At 45.2% G+C, this 16,336-nt stretch overlaps 1 protein-coding gene across 1 annotated transcript; it reads left to right on the top strand.

Annotated features, from left to right (window-relative positions):
- The first annotated feature begins 12,151 nt into the window (after window positions 1-12,151).
- Window positions 12,152-12,787, top strand: LOC136548337 (uncharacterized). Its single transcript, XM_066539904.1, has one exon. The coding sequence runs from the start codon at window positions 12,152-12,154 to the stop codon at window positions 12,785-12,787; it is 636 nt and encodes a 211-aa protein (XP_066396001.1).
- The last annotated feature ends 3,549 nt before the right edge of the window (window positions 12,788-16,336 follow it).

Consider the following 16,336-nt stretch of genomic DNA (forward strand, 5'->3'; position numbering starts at 1 on the left):
AAGTTTACATATAAAATTTGGAGTAATTTTGAAATGATTCAAATGCTCAAATGCACCCCAAATTCAAATTTCAAAATGGAGGCAGAATTTGAAAATGTTTATTTAAGCAAAGTTGTAGAACTTTTGATTTTGAACAACTTTTATTTTTGGAGATTTTTGAGTTGTTATACAAATTTGGGAGTAATTTGAATTTTAAAACGGATGGCAATTCTGTAATTCCTGTGAACAGTAGCACGACCACCGCCCCACCGCCGGCGTCCTTTCTCCGGCCTTCGAGACGCGCCCGTGGCCGCCCTCGGCTTCGCGCTGGCACGGGATGCTCACTGCGTGTCGTTCCCTCGCTCTCCTGGCCGCGCTATAAAGCTCCGACGACGTTATAAGATTTTCTTTCTCTCCCCTGTTTCCCGACGCCGCCGCCTCAGCTCCGGCGAGCTCCCCTCGCCTCCTCAGTGCAAGCCAGCCTCGGCAAAGTAGTGTTCTAGATCCATCTCCTCCTTGCGAACCCATCCCACCAACTGTGGTTGTCTGAGTCCACCGAGAACCGCCGCTAGCGACCCTTCTTCCTCGCGGACGACGACCTCACCCGAAGTTCCGTTTCACCGCGGCCAGCGTCATCCGGTGAGCCGTTGCCCTTGCTTGTTGTCTCTACGGCTTCGTCTCGATGCTGTAGTGCTTAATCCATTCTTGCTTGGTCATTTTGCCCACTGCAGTCACCGGAACACCGTCATCGACGAAGTCTGCTCCGCCGTGACCGCTGTCACCGTCGACCCGCGTCACCGTAGCTTCTCCGGTCTCGCTCGTTGCTTCAACACGTTCGAGGTGAGCTACTGATGCTTCTTGGACTCTTTGTTCCACCGTTACCGGCCTTGTTCCGCCGGCGTAGCGTTGCCGTGCTGCCACATCCGCCATGGCCGGCGTCAGCCTTGTTTCGTGTCGTAATCAACCTCCGTAATGCCACAGATCGATGCGTCTAGTCTTTGTGAACGCTTTGGTACTTTGGCCGTCGCCGTTGGGCTCACCGTCGGCGAGTTAACGTCGGTCAGCACCGTCGTCGTCGCGGTCAAAGCCGAAGGTTAGGGATGACAAGTGGGTCCCGTATGTGCGACTGTGCAGTTTGAAAATGATTTTTCCTTTTTTCAGAATTGAATGAATAGTGTCTATTTTTGTTATTTTTGTGTAGATTTATTTAGAGCTCCAAAAATTATGAAAATTTTTGTGTGACCTCTCTGTGATGAATATTATTTAGGAAAAATATGAAATATTGATTTACAGTACTTTTTGAATGTGATGAAAATTGCTCAATTAATTGATAAGTGTAATTTCCATGATTTTTGTAGGCCACTATACAATTCCAAAAATTATGAAATTTGTTTTGGTACACTAATTTGTCATGAAGAAGCTTATATAAAATTTTGAGGTCATTTGGAACAAGTTCATTTTGAGCTTAATTCCAAATTTAATTCAAAATAGGATAAAAGCAAACCCTAAGTGTTAGTTTAGGGTTTGATCTTGTTTTGGTCATGTTTTGTGGCCAGTAGGGTTTCAAGATCAATTTGGTCAAGTCACTTGTGTGGTCCTTGATGGTAGAATTGCAAGTTGGTTTTGTTGGCTTGCAACTGTACCGTGAAGGAAAGTTGTACTCAAGGTGTTATTACATTTCATGCACCATGAAAGCATCATGCTTACATTATCATCATGTTGAAGCATATGTTATTATTTCATGTAGAATCTAAGAGTGAACCAATCCTAGTTGAGCAAGTTATGGAAGAATCCTCGGTTGCCTCGGGATTTGATATTTGTGGTACTGATCCGGAACCCGAGATCGTCAACGAAGGCAAGCCCCGGTTTATGCATTAAACCATTACCTTGTTTACATTGAAAAGTTTATCACCTATGTTACCTATTGCATTAAGTTGATTTATTCCAATGTTACCTACTTGATGCATTGCCTACCTTGTTAATTGTTTACCATCCTTGAAGATGATTTCATTTACAAAGGCGTAGAATGCTTAGTATGCTTTATGGTAGGCTTTCAAAGTAAAAGTTTCGATACAATCAAAGATGGCATACTGGCCAAAGAAAGAAAGAAGATAGAATGAACTAGAGACTAGTCGGGTGACTTATCTTGAATGGTGGGTAATGTTGCCGACTATGTCGCTTAAAGGCCACTCATTGTGGATCTTCTGAACGAGACACTTTGTAGTACTGGTCACATACTCCGGTAAGCCTACTTTGGCTAATCCGATACTAAGATGAATGCCCACACATTGGGAGTGGAGAGATGGCGGGAGTAGCGTGTACCCTCATGGCTAGAATGTGGCCGGATTTGTGGTGTGCTGTGCTCTCGGGTGGCATGGAGACGGCTTAGTATAGGAGGATCTAGTAGCGAGGTTGATATATGCAAGATTAAGTTCTACATATGTCGTGTGATAAGGAATCCCCAGCTGGGACTTGAATCAATTCGAATTGCCGGTGCTCCGCGGATATGGAGACTCGTTTCATTACAGAAGCAATGCAGGACTAGTGAATTACTAAAATTTGAGAAAAGGAATGGAATGAGAAGGATTGGAACATGAGATATGAACACTTAGTATGAGATAATGAACCAAGAAGACTTAAGGGAAAAACTTGAAAATAGGATCAAGATTAGTAAGCTTTTGGCAAAGAACTTTTGAATCTTGCTACATCCTTACCTTGCCCCAACACCTGCATCTCTAAAGTCTTTCACCCCCTTTTACGTCGGGTCAGTCTTGTTGAGTACTTTTGTACTCAGGGTTTGTTAACCCTTGTTGTAGGTGAGTCACATGCGCAGGCTTCTTTTGGTCCCTGCTGCATGACTGTGTTTGAAGTCGATGACGATGAGGAATGATGAATGGCCTTTGGACAAGGCACTAGTTTGTATGATAAATAATGTTAATGTAATATTATCCCGCTACTATGGTTGTATGACACTTATGGTTTTGTAAGTTTGAAACAACTAGTTTGTAATATTAAAACTGAAGTCTTCCGCTTTATAATCTCTGATATGTATATTGAAAACTATTGTAATCTGCAATGTTTGTGATTGGGATCCTGTTCGGAAAAGATTCGTGGATGATTTGGGTTTCCCGAGGACACCCGACAGACCTGTTAAGTTGTTGGGAACTTGTGTACGCTATCAGAGGTCTGTTGAGACAACGATAGGTGCACGTGGGCCTGATTTCTTAGGAGGTTCTGCCACATGCCTGAGCCACTTGGCAAAGGCCAAATTGCACTCAGCAAAGCCTTTGCCGAGTGTGGCACTCGGCAAAGAACACACAGCAAAAAATTGATCGGCAAAGCCCTCTTTGCCGAGTGTCTTTTATTGGGCACTCGGCAAAGAAAAGCGACCGTCACGGCGCCGGCCCCGTTGACGGTTTTTTGCCGAGTGCCAACCCTACAGGCACTCGGCAAAGATTTTTTATTTTTTTTAAAAAAAAAATTCTTTGCCGAGTGCCCCCTGGCCGGTGCTCGGCAAAGTATGAATTTTTTTAAAAAACAATTCTTTGCCGAGTGCCCTCTGGCTGGCACTCGGCAAAGTTTGAATTTTTTTTTTTAAAAAATTCTTTGCCGAGTGCCCTCTGGCTGGCACTCGGCAAAGTTTGAATTTTTTTTAAAAAAATTCTTTGCCGAGTGCCCTTTGTCTGGCACTCGGCAAAGTTTGATTTTTTTTAAAAAAAAATCTTTGCCGAGTGCCATGGTCTTGGCACTCCGCAAAGCTAGAAAAACGGTTTTCCGAGCGCCCATTTTTCCAGCTTTGCCGAGTGCTGTGACGATGGCACTCGGCAACGGGCTCCTTTGCCGAGTGCAACACTCGGCAAAGTGACCCAAAACGGCAATTTTTTTTTACATTCCATCATGACAAATAAATTCATACAAACAAATATCACATATATATCTCATTCATCACATATATATCTCATCCATCACATATATATCTCATCCATCCACACATCCATCCGCACATATCACATCCATCACAATATATATCACATATATAATAATAAGTGCTCAAGTCCATCCAAATAAATCCACAAGTCCATCAAAGTTTACAAGTACATCACAAGTATATCACAAGTCCATCACCAAGTGAACAACAAATGAAAAAATACAACGTGCACTCATCTCAGCCACTGCGACTATGGTGAAGGCCTAGCTCCATCATTCGGAGGTGAATGAGGTGGATTATTCGAACCACCATCAGATGGAGACTGCACAAAGGAGTAAAGATTGCATGTGAGACAAGATTATTTGGATAGCTAATGTAGGAAGGTAGAGGCCATACAAGCAAAGCATAAGCGAAAGTAAAAAACTTTCATACTCACAGGAGTAGCTGCAGTTGCAGGATGCAGAGGCGGAGGTGGAACTAGCAGCCTAGCTGGCAGAGAGAAGCCCACACGTTGATCAAGCCCTTGTAGGAACTCCGTAATGTCCATTAGCCTCTGCGCCTAGGCCTACCGCTCGGTCCGCTCAGCGTCCAGCTAGGCCGCCAGCTCCTAACATTGCCTCATTTCTTGTTCCAGCCGGGCCTGCAATATTTCACTCCAATGTTTTAGTAATGCAAAGCTAATTAAGGTGTGTAAAGATCAATGTATGACGAGTAAAATAGGAATAACCTCGAGTGCGTCGTCCCGGTGCTATGCAGCGATCGGCCGTGTACGAATGGCTAGGCTCTCGCTCGTGCTCCGTGCTCGGATCTAGGATAGAGAGGGAGTAGAGGTCGTGTCGATGATGCCGTTGCCAAGCCAGAACCGCCCATGCTTCTTGCCTTTCCTTGCCCTCATGATGGCCTCTCCATCGAAGTCCTGGGTGCTTAGATTATGGTCTGCCCATGGAGCGACCTCGCCACCTCAGTGTACTCACTAATGCGGGAGTGGACGCTCGGGTTCGTGTATGCCTCGGGTGGGTCCTCCAGGTTGAAGGAGACGTCGGACGTCGCCTTGCCCTTGTGGGCCATACACCATTCCTAGAAGTCTGAGCAAGCCTAGCCACTATGTGAAGCCGACTGCGAGAAAGACAGCACGATGATTAGAAATCAGGCAGAACTGATCGTCATAATAGATAAATGAATTCACGTACCCATGCTTGTTTGTATCCAGCAAGGCTGTGGCTGCCTTGATGGTGTGCTGGACCTTGCATCTGCAAACAACGGTCCCAGGCATCCCTGTGCATCTTGAGGTACTCCTCCATGAACCACCTCTCCACCATCATCGCCCAGCACTCGGGATACGCTTGGCACCACCAGGGAATCATCTACACGTCATCAAGTATTGGACATATAAGAAGATCAAATTAAACCAACTTAATCTCAAAATGAATCAATATTGATGTTCTTCATTTACCTCAAGGTACTGCTCCTGGGTCAGCTGCATCTCTCTTGTGTCTTTCTTGGTTTTCCTCTCTCCAAGCTTCGACTCGTAGTAGGTTACGATGGCCTGGATGCGCACCTCATGATGCATGTCGGTGACAAGTTTTTTACAGGATTGGTAGTCACCTGCTCTGCCCAGGCCTCAAATCCCTCCTCGTATCTATAATAAGTCTGCATACAAAAGCGATGTATCCATTCATTATTTCAAGAAAAGTCCAATGAATGTGACGTATTGAGCAATGCTATGCGAGGGAGACTTACCCAAAACTCTGGCTTCACTCGCGCCGCCTTGTTGGGGTACTCCGCATCGAGGGCGATGGTGTAGTGGTCAAACGAGTAGGATGGCTCCGTCTTCGATGCGTACGTGACAATGCCGGGGAAGTGTTGCCTGCATAGAAGACCCAGGATGCCGTTGACTAGCCATGCGCTACCATCCGACACAACCACCCAGTTCCTGCACAAGTGATTAAGAAAAATTATTAGTTTTTTTATCATATCATATGAAGTAGGTGTGATAACATATAAAGTTACTTACTTTTGCCCTTCGGGGCGAAGCACTGGGCGTTGGTGAGGAAGCGGAACCTGTGGGAGGCTCGCAGGACCTCGCAAGTAGACACTCGAAGAGGAGTCGGAGGAAGCGGAACCCGTGCATGCCTCCTCCCCCTCCTCCTCCTTGTTCGTCTGCCGAACTAGCTCCTCGTTTGACTCATCCACGGGCACCACCTCCTCCTCCAGCTCCTCCTCACATGGCATGGGAGGACACGGCGCCCTCCTGCGGCTGACGGTCCTCCTCCTTCTCCTCCTATCCGATCCCTCCGCCGCTGCCTCCGCCTCCTCCTACAGCCGACGTGGTCTTTGGTAAATCGAGTTCACGGACCTATGACGGTCGCCCGCCATCTTTGTTCAATCACCTGCAATAAAAAACAAGACATAATTAGAAATAAGTGCAAAAATGAACAAAACATAATTACAAAAAACATAGTAATACATGTATTATATATGCAAAAATGAACAAAACATAATTACAAAAAACATAGTATTACATGTATTAGAAATAATCTTCATGATTGAGATTAGTTGGATCATAGGTCTCGTCATCACTATCAACATTGTCCAACTCATCAACACTATCCAAAGGAGGAATGTTGTTTTCATTGTCATTGCCTAAACGTAATCGCTCAAGCATTTCTATGTCCTTCAGATTTCGCACCTTGACTAGCCCAAGCTTAGGGGTCCATCTCGTTACACCAGGATGAAACTAGTGGCATTTGAATATGACAGGAGTAAGAGGTTTGGAACCATAGAATGATAGTTCGTAGATTTCTTCAATTCTTCCATAATAGTCGAGTCCATCAGTGTCGGGCATAACAACTCCGTTGTTTGTGGTTTTTCGATTGGGCCGACTCTGCTCGTAGCTTGCTGTGTGAAAATGATTTCCATTCATGTCATAACCGGTAAATGACTTGACCCTAATAGCACGGCCATTTGCAACCTGTCTCAGCTCGTCACTTATAGGTGCATCAGTTTGGGCTTTCTGTTTGAACAAACAAATGAAATCGGGGCTCTCTGGTCCCGCACCCCGTGAAAGAAGGGTATCATTTTCTTGCGGGGTAGGTTGCCTTGATCCATGCCAGGATTGACGAAGAAATTCCCTGTACTAATGAGAAACAAGGGGGTTGGACGAAGAAACAAGGACATACGTCAAAATGAAACAAGTTCGTTCAGGACTTACCCAATGAACGACTACAGCTCAACAAGGTTGGTCAACACATATAGCATGATACTGCGCCACTCTTCATTTTTCAATTGCTTAGTGGTCGATGCACTTGCGCTTCCGAGTTGCCCTTGGGAAAGGCTAAGGTTCGATTCATTTTTGCCAGTATTGTAACGAGGGGGTGGATTATAAACACTAGGAAGGTTCTTAGTATAGTATTTCTCTGTGAAGTTCGACACCTCCTCTAGAATGTATGCCTCTACAATGGAAGCCTCAATTTTGGCTTTATTTCTACAATTTTTGCAAAGAGTCTTCAAACATCTCTCGATTGGATAGCACCAACGGTTCTGCATGGGCCCCCCATCCGTGCCTCATACAAGAGGTGCACAATCAAATGCTGCATCAGCAAGAAGCAACCGGGTGGAAAGATCTTCTTCAACTTACAGAGCAACACGGATGCCGCTTTTTCCAAGTCATCAATGATGCTCCAAGAGAGCTCCTTGGCACAAAGCTGGTAGAATAAGTAGCTCAACTCTGCCAGCACTTGCCAGACATGCTTTGGGACATAGCCTCGAACCATCGCCGAAAGAAGCCGCTCAATCCATATGTGGTAGTCATGACTCTTCATCCCGTTGACTCGTAGAGTGCCTAAGTTCACTCCCCTCTTTAGATTCGCTGCATACCCATCAGGGAACATTAGCGTCTTGATCCATTCAAGTACTTCCCTCCTTTGGTCCTTTTTCAAGACAAAATCGGCCTTAGGCGTTCTCCCGGTCTTGCCACGACTAGGAGGTTGCATCTCTTGATTTGGTCTATCGCGCAACGTTGCCAGGTCCACTCTAGCCTTAGGGTTGTCCTTAGACTTTTTAGTGTCCATGAGTGTTGCCCAAAGTGCCTTGGTGACATTCTTTTTAGTGTGCATTACATCAATGTTATGTGGCAGAAGAAGGTCATCGAAATAGGGGAGCCTCATCATGCCCAAGATATGAGTCCACATATGTTGCTCACCATATCCCACAAAACCACCTTCTTCATTGGGCATGAGAGCATCTATCTGAGCATGAACCTCGACACCAGTCATCATCCATGGTGCAGGGTTTGTCACTTTGACACCTTTCGTAAAGTTCTTGATGTCTTGCCTGAATGGATGGTCAAGAGGTAGGAATTGATGATGTCTGTCGAACGACGAATACTTGCCACCCTTCTGCAACCAAATGAACCTTACACCTTCCTTGCCTATTGGGCATGGGAACTTCTCGTGAACATACCAAGCGCAAAATATCCCATACGCCAGGAAGTCATGCAGGGAGTAGTGGTACCAAACGTGCATTTTGAAGGTTGTCTTTGTAGCTCGATCGTATGTCCATACCCCTTTGTCCCAAGCACGAACCAATTCATCAAACATAGGCTCCATGAACACACCCATATTACTCCCTGGGTGTCCAAGAATTATCAATGACAAGAATACGTTATGTCGTTGAAAGGAGACACCGGGGTGGAGATTAAGGGGGATAACGAAGACGGACCAACATGTGTATGGGGCAGCCATCATTTCATAAGGATTGAACCCATCTGTTGCCAGCGTGACACGTACATTACGAGCCTCATCTGCTTTGTCATGATGTTTGTCATTAAAGTGGATCCAAGCTTCACCATCGGATGGATGTACCATCTTGTCAGGATTGTACCGTTTGCCATTTTTGTGTCATGTCATCTGTTTCACGGATTCCTCGGTCATGTATAGCCGTTGGATCCTCGGTAGAAACGGAAGGTACCGTAGGATTTTCACGGGGATCGTAAGTTGCCTCTTCTGGCCATCTTTAGAGTCTACCTCCAGGTACCTAGAGGATTTACACTTTGGATAGAACTTTACATGCTCGTGTTCTTTCCTAAATAGGATGCACCCCTTCGGACAAGCATGTATCTGCTCATATGGCATCTTAAGTGCACGAAGGAGTTTCTATGACTCATACATGCTCTTTGGTAGAATGTGGCCCTCCGGAAGCAGGGTGCCAATCACGGCCAATATCTTATCGAAGCCAGGTCGACTCAAGTTTAACTCGGACTTCAACCCCATTAAGCGTCCAATGGCATCTAGTTGAGACACCATTGACCGATCGTGAACGGGTTTCTGTGCCGAGCCCATCATGTCGTAGAACGCATGTGTGGCTGCCTCCATCTCCTCCTTCTCACGTCCCTCATCAAACTGCCCTTGGTGAAAGTCATCTAACATATCTACTACCCCGGCATCAGCATCAAAATCCTCCACCCGTGGTCTCACCACCTCCTCTCTCATACGATGGGCTTCACCATGGTGGACTCATCGGGTGTAGTCCGGCGTAAATCCATTCTTCACAAGATGTTTACCCATTTCCACCTTGTTTACCCTTCTCATGTTTCCACATTTGCTGCAGGGACACAAAACTAGGCAATGTCCTTTAGCAGCCTTGCCAAATGCACTGTTCAAGAAAGCATCGGTCTTGTTCATCCATTCCATGGTGTAATCACTCTGACTTCTCCAGCTCGTGTACATCCACCGACGGTCATCCATCCTCTAACATATGTATCAGTGAGTAATGTAACCATCAATTGCATCTACATGGTGTTCCTACTGTCTAATAGGTGAGGATAGGTCCTAATCCCACCCGCGGATGCATAGATGAGGTTAGTTTCTATGCTCTACTCCTATCCGAGACAAAATTTCGGCAGCACCTCCCCGCTGTTCTCCATATATATGTCCTGCCAAAGAAGAGTGCGTATCCAGAGAACAACAGGGAGGTGATGCCGAAACTCTATCTCGGACTGGAGCAGACCATGGAAACTAACCCATCTACGCATCCACGGGCTGTCCAAAAAACGTGGACAATCCAAAACAGATACGGTCATAGATATGCAAAGATCTGCATACCTCCAACCGTATCTCTTTCGAACGGGAGACGCCTAACTGGGTTACGCGATCTACGATCATGATACGGAAAGAGGGGTTATACCTAGGGTGGCGACGGAGTCAGGCTAGTGGGGCCATGGCGGGTCGGTGCAGTGGCCAGGCGACGCGGTGCAGGCAGATGTCCTGGTTTGTAAGCATCGTACGTGATAACGTGCACCAAACCTTCTCAAATTTTTATCACATCCTCTACATATGATATCATGACATCTCGATAAGTTTCATGATTTTCGGATTTCGTTTGCATTTTATAGAATTTAAAAACAATTCGTCTGCAAGTTCGTGGTCATGTTTCATGAACAAGATATTCGAAATTTCGGGTCCGTTCCTGGATACGGCCTCACACTACACTCAATACCATGAATATCATTTTTTGAATCATTAAATTCCATTATTCGATGCACGTGCAGTTCAAATTTGCATTTTCTAAAAAAAATTCAATTAAATGAAATAAATTGACTAAATATAGCAAACAGTTCGGGAAATGTACCAAATTTCGACATGGAGTACCAGGTACTATAAGAGGACTGCAAAAAAAGTTTGGAGGTCAAAATACAAAAAAAAATGGTTTGCCGAGTGTCATCTTTTGACACTCGGCAAACATGCTCTTTGCCGAGTGCCAGCTGCCAGGCACTCGGCAAAGTGTTCCCTTTGCCGAGTGTCCATGGGGACACTCAGCAAAGAGCGTGCCAATTTTTTTTAAAAATGTTTGCCGAGTGCCTCTCCGCCCGGCACTCGGCAAAGTGGTATTTTTTATTTAAAAAAAAGATGCAGTGCGGTTTAGGGTTTAGATTTAAAAAAACACCTTTGCCGCGTGCCCCGATCTGGCACTCGGCAAACCAGCAGCCCTAGTCCTTTGCCGAGTGTCAGGGTCTGGCACTCGGCAAAGAAGTGGTTTGCCGAGTGCCTACCCGCTGGCACTCGGCAAACCTGGACGGCAGACGGCGGCCGTTATCTGACGCCGTTTTTTGACGAGCGCCAGAGTTTGCCGAGTGCCTGACACTCGGCAAAAAGGGCCTTTGCCGAGTGTCTGGCTTTGCCGAGTGCCTGACACTCGGCAAAGCCTTCTTTGCCGAGTGTATATCGTTGCCGAGTGCGGCACTCGGCAAAATAGCTCTTTGCCGAGTGTCCGACTTTTAGCACTTGATAAAGAAAGTTGCACTCGGTAAAGGCCCTGTTTCCTGTGATTGCACTGTGCTGTATGCTTTGGCACCAATACTTGCCATGCTGACGGGGACAAGCTTCCTTGTGGTGTAGATGGACAAACTATTGACATTGCATCATGGTGGTAGAGTCACATGAAAACATTGCTCTTCATTTTGAGCGAATACAAGAGGGGGCCCTTGTTATTTAGTGCTTGCCTATCATTTGTTTATGTTGTAGCCTTATTGAAACAAAGGTTTATGTGGACAGAGGATACTGTGGATGCGGTTTTGGAAGGAGTGGTTGCTGTTTGTTTGTTCGTCTAACAGCTCGCACGTTAGAGGTTGGTCTCAATTGTTGGTTATGGTGAATGGTAGGAGTATGTGTGAATCATTATGAAGACCAAGGTGATTCTAAATTTCCTCCTTTTTCTCCCGGTCTAAATTAATATGGTTTTGCAACATCATTCTTCGAACCTCTTTGACACTAGTGCTATCTCACGAGAGCTTGAAGTTCCTCCTTTTTTATTACTGCCTCACGTGCACTCACCTCCATTTGAAGGTCGTCCTTTATTCTTCTTCCCCTTTATATAGACGGATCTGTAATATACATCCATATCCGATCCAATTCCATCCCTAGCAGCTAGAATCTCGCTTCCAGTGCTCAGTGTGGTTGGTTACCTAGCACGCCAAAACAAACTTCACAACCTTCAGGGACTTGTAACCTCACCAATCGAATCACTCCGTGTGCACGCAGAGGTCAGACCCCTGGGTGCATGGTTTTCTCCGCCTCTGATGAGCGTCCAAGTTGCCATCGCCGCCGGCTGCGTCCTTCCAAGTTCCAACCTCAACTGACGTGCCTTGTTCCGAACATTATACGACAAAGTACACTCAGCTCAAAGACATCTTTGAGGCCTAGTGCTATAGTACATAGCTAGTTACCATGCATTGGCAGAGATGTGCAAATGGAGAGGAAAGGAAGGCATTTTAGGTTCCTGATGCTTCTCAAGCCTGAGTGTCAATTTAAGGAACTCTCTAAAGGGTTGCAAAGCTGGAGTGACAAGAAAATCGGGCATATAAATTCCCAACTTGTCCTCGTCAGGGAAATTCTCCACCAGCTTGAGATTGCACAAGATGCTCGTGTGCTCGCTGCAGGAGAAATATGGTTGAAGAATAATCTGAAGAAGCATTGCCTCGCATTGGCTTCCCTTAAATGCACCATCGGCCGGCTGCATTCAAAGATCAATTGGCTAAAGGATGGTGACGGCAATACAAAACTTTTTCAGCAGCATGCCCATCATCGGAAGAGGAAAAACTTCATTGGGAAGCTTGTTTCTGAAGATCAAATCTACACAAATCATACCGACAAAGCTTCCATTATTGATGATTTTTATAACAGTTTGCTAGGTACACGTGTGGACAGGGAAAATATGGTGGACCTCACTGAATTGGGGCTGAATACTCATGACCTTACTAAACTTGACCTCCCTTTCACTGTAGAAGTATGGAGAACCATAGAGCAGCTACCCCCGGATAAAGTGCCCGGGCCTGATGGTTTCACGGGTAGGTTCTACAGGCTGCTGGTCAATCATAAAAGATGATATAATGGCTGCAATTTGAGCAATTTGGAGGAGAAAGATTGTCAACTTCGAGGTCCTCAACACAGCCTTCATCACCCTACTCCCTAAGGTGGACTCAGCAGAACGGCCAAAGGATTTCCGGCCTATTAGCCAAGTTCATAGCTTTGCTAAACTAGTCAATAAGCTGCTGGCCAATCATCTGGCAAGCCGGCTGCAACAATTGGTATCTCCCAACCAAAGCGCTTTCATTAAAGGTCGTTTTATCCAAGATAACTTCATGTTGGTCCAGCAAACAGCAAGGTTCCTTCACCAGCAAAAACAGCCACGAATTCTACTCAAATTAGACATTTCTAAGGCCTTTGACTCGGTGTCGTGGCCTTTTCTCCGTGAGGTGATGCATCATTTGGGTTTTGGGCCAATTTGGAGAGACTTGGCCAGTGGGCTGTTAGTATCTTCTTCTACTCAGGTTCTGCTGAGTGGGATTCCAGGCAACTCTATTGTTCACCAGTGGGGCTTACGTCAGGGTGACCCCCTATCACCTATGTTGTTCATCTAGGTTATGGATGTTCTAGGACACATGGTTTCAAAGGCAGCCAATGAGGGACTCCTGCAGCCCCTCTCCAGGTGGGTTTTGCAGCACATGATCTCTCCCTACGCCGATGATGTGGTGCTGTTCCTCAGGCCGGAAGCTGGTGACATCAATCTGGTAATGGAAATTCTCAATCTTTTTGGTGATGCTTCGGGGCTTAAAACCAACCTTCCAAAGAGCAGTGTTTTATCAATAAGGTGTGGTGACATGGAGCTGACCACCATCCAGAACCTGTGTTGCCTTGTGCGGTGTCCGAATTCCCTTGCAAATATTTAGGTCACTACGTAGAAAACGATTTTTAGCAACGGTTCGATTTTTTGTAGGGACGCCTGGTGATGGAGCCGCCCCTACAGTGGCATGCTAGGGTGCCCAGACACCAGCCGCCCCTACAAACGGAACAGCAGGGGCGGCTGGTGTTACGAGCCGCCCCTACAAATGGGGTCTGATTTGTAGGGACGGCTCAATTACCAGCCGCCCCTAGAAATGGTATTTGTAGGGGCGGCTGGTGATTGAGCCGCCCCTACAAATGGCCCCGTATTTATAGCACCGATTTATAGGGGCGGCTCAATCACCAGCCACCCCTACAAATGCCCCCCATATAAAACAGATGCAGCTCCTTCTTCCTCCTCGGGTCACTCACTCCAACCCGTGAAAAAAAGGTGGGGAGGCCTTGGGCACCTTCCAAAAATTGCTCTACTAAGGGGGGAAGGTTTTGGTCTCAAATCCTTTGGTGGAGAGGTTGTAGAAGGTAAGAAAATGCTATTCCAAACTTTTTTTGAAGTTTTAATGGTTGGTTAGTGAGTAATTAGAGTTTTGTTTTTCTCTCTCTTCTATGGTGCTTGAGCTATTTATGAGCAAATTAGACCCAACTTTTAAATGTACTAGGGTAAATTAGGGAGGGGAACAAGATCATACCCTTATTTGGTCCATGTTTCTTGATTTTAGTGAACCATTAGTTAGTTTTATGGATGTTTCATATGCATGTGATCTAGATCTAGGGTTTGGTTTTTTTATTAATTTCGTTTTTGTAAATTTATGTTTGATAAAATTGGACTAGGGTTTGTATGAAAGATATTGGGTAAAGTATAATTATTGCTAATTGTTGTCTTTGAAATTGTTTATTGTAATCAATAAATATGTATTTTAATTATTTATGGATAAATGGGCCATTAATTAATTTTTCTCTACCATGGTGTGTTTGTATGCTTCATGTAATTATATTAGATTTATATTCATATATATCTGAGGTATATACAATTATTCTCAAATAATTATTACATTGATTCATTTTTATATATATCTGAATAAGTAGTCCTTTAATGTTTGTTTTGTTGTTGTTGTAAAAGATGGAGTACAGGAACTCTTGGATGTATGGTTCGTTAAGGTTCAAGGCAGGTTTCCGTGAAGAGGTGGATAAATTTATTGAAGCCGCAACGAAGCATGCAACGACATTGAAAGAGAATAAGGATACAATTATTTGCCCCTGTAAAGATTGCAAGAACCGTATGGCATGGACAGATGTGACTATCATCAGATCATATTTGATTATGCGAGGATTTGTTGAGGACTACACAGTGTGGATTCATTATGGTAAAACGGTTATTGTTAACGATAAGGGTGAGGAGGAATATGACGACGAAACCATAGAATCCCTGCCCCAATATTCAGCAGAGCTTGATGCACGAATGGATTTTGAGTTTGGCAATGAACAAGGTGGTGATGCTGGTGGTTGGGATGGTAACGACGAATGTGGTGCCAATAATGATGGTGGAGCACGTGTTGGAGTTGAAGATGATTTAGATGACATGATTCGAACCTTTGGACCAGAGATTTTACTAAATAGCCCGAAAGGTCTAGAAAATTTGGAAAGAGTGACAAAAGCATCGAAGGAGACTGTGTATGGTATTGAAAAGTGTTGTCCGATACATTGGACATTACTATGTTTGGTGCTTGAGCTGCTCATCCTGAAGGCTAAGTACGGCTGGTCAGACTGTAGTTTCAATGATCTATTGCATCTCCTGTCATGGGTGCTGCCACAACCAAACTCAGTTCCCGTCAACACATACCAAACGAAGAAGGTCATAAGTACATTGACAATGGGGGTTGAAAAAATACATGCATGCCCCAACCACTGTATACTTTTTCGTGGCGAAACGTTCAAGTCATTGGATAAATGTCTCCGGTGTGGGGCCAGCCGGTACAAGAACAATGACCTTTACGATGGGGACGAACCATCCATGGGGAAAAAGAGGAATAAGAAGGGTACAAAAAAGGTGGTACAAGAATCTCAGCCCTCAGAGGACACTCCATTAGGCAACGATGCAAAGCAGAGAAGAATTCCTGCCTTAGTAATGTGGTACCTGCCAGTGACCGACCGGTTGAGACGTATGTTCCTAAACCCTAAAGAAGCCGCACTCATGACATAGTGGGATGATGAGTGCAAGGTGGATGATGATAAGATTGCACACTCGACTGATTGTAGTCAGTGGCAAAGGTTTGATGAGAAGCACAAAGAATTCAGCGATGACCCAAGGAATGTACGGTTTGGCCTGAGCACCGATGGAATGAATCCCTTCAATGAGAGGATGAGCAACCACAGCACATGGCCAGTGATCTTGACCATGTACAACATTCCAACATGGTTGTGTCAGAAGAGAAAGTACCTTCTCCTCACTATTCTTATTTCTGGCCCTAAACAACCAGGCATTGATATAGACGTGTTCCTCGAGCCCTTGATGCAAGAAATGGAGAGGCTTTGGAGGCATGGGGAGCAGATGTACGATGCGTTCCGAAAGGAGGACTTCATATGTAGAGCAATAATATTTGTTACTACCAATGATTACCCCGCGCTGTTTGCTTTGTCTGGACAGATCAAAGGGAAGACGGGATGCTTGGTTTGCTTGGATGGTACTACATGGGTGTACCTGGATGCATCCAAGAAGATAGTTTACCCAAGGAACCGACGCTTCTTAAAGACAAGT

Source organism: Miscanthus floridulus, chromosome 4 (genome assembly GCF_019320115.1).
Source record: "Miscanthus floridulus cultivar M001 chromosome 4, ASM1932011v1, whole genome shotgun sequence".
NCBI classification, from domain to species: domain Eukaryota; kingdom Viridiplantae; phylum Streptophyta; class Magnoliopsida; order Poales; family Poaceae; genus Miscanthus; species Miscanthus floridulus.

Bases quoted from the DNA above. Each gene is read 5' to 3' on its own strand.
- LOC136548337 (XM_066539904.1), top strand. From the start codon at position 12,152: ATGGAGAGGAAAGGAAGGCATTTTAGGTTCCTGATGCTTCTCAAGCCT.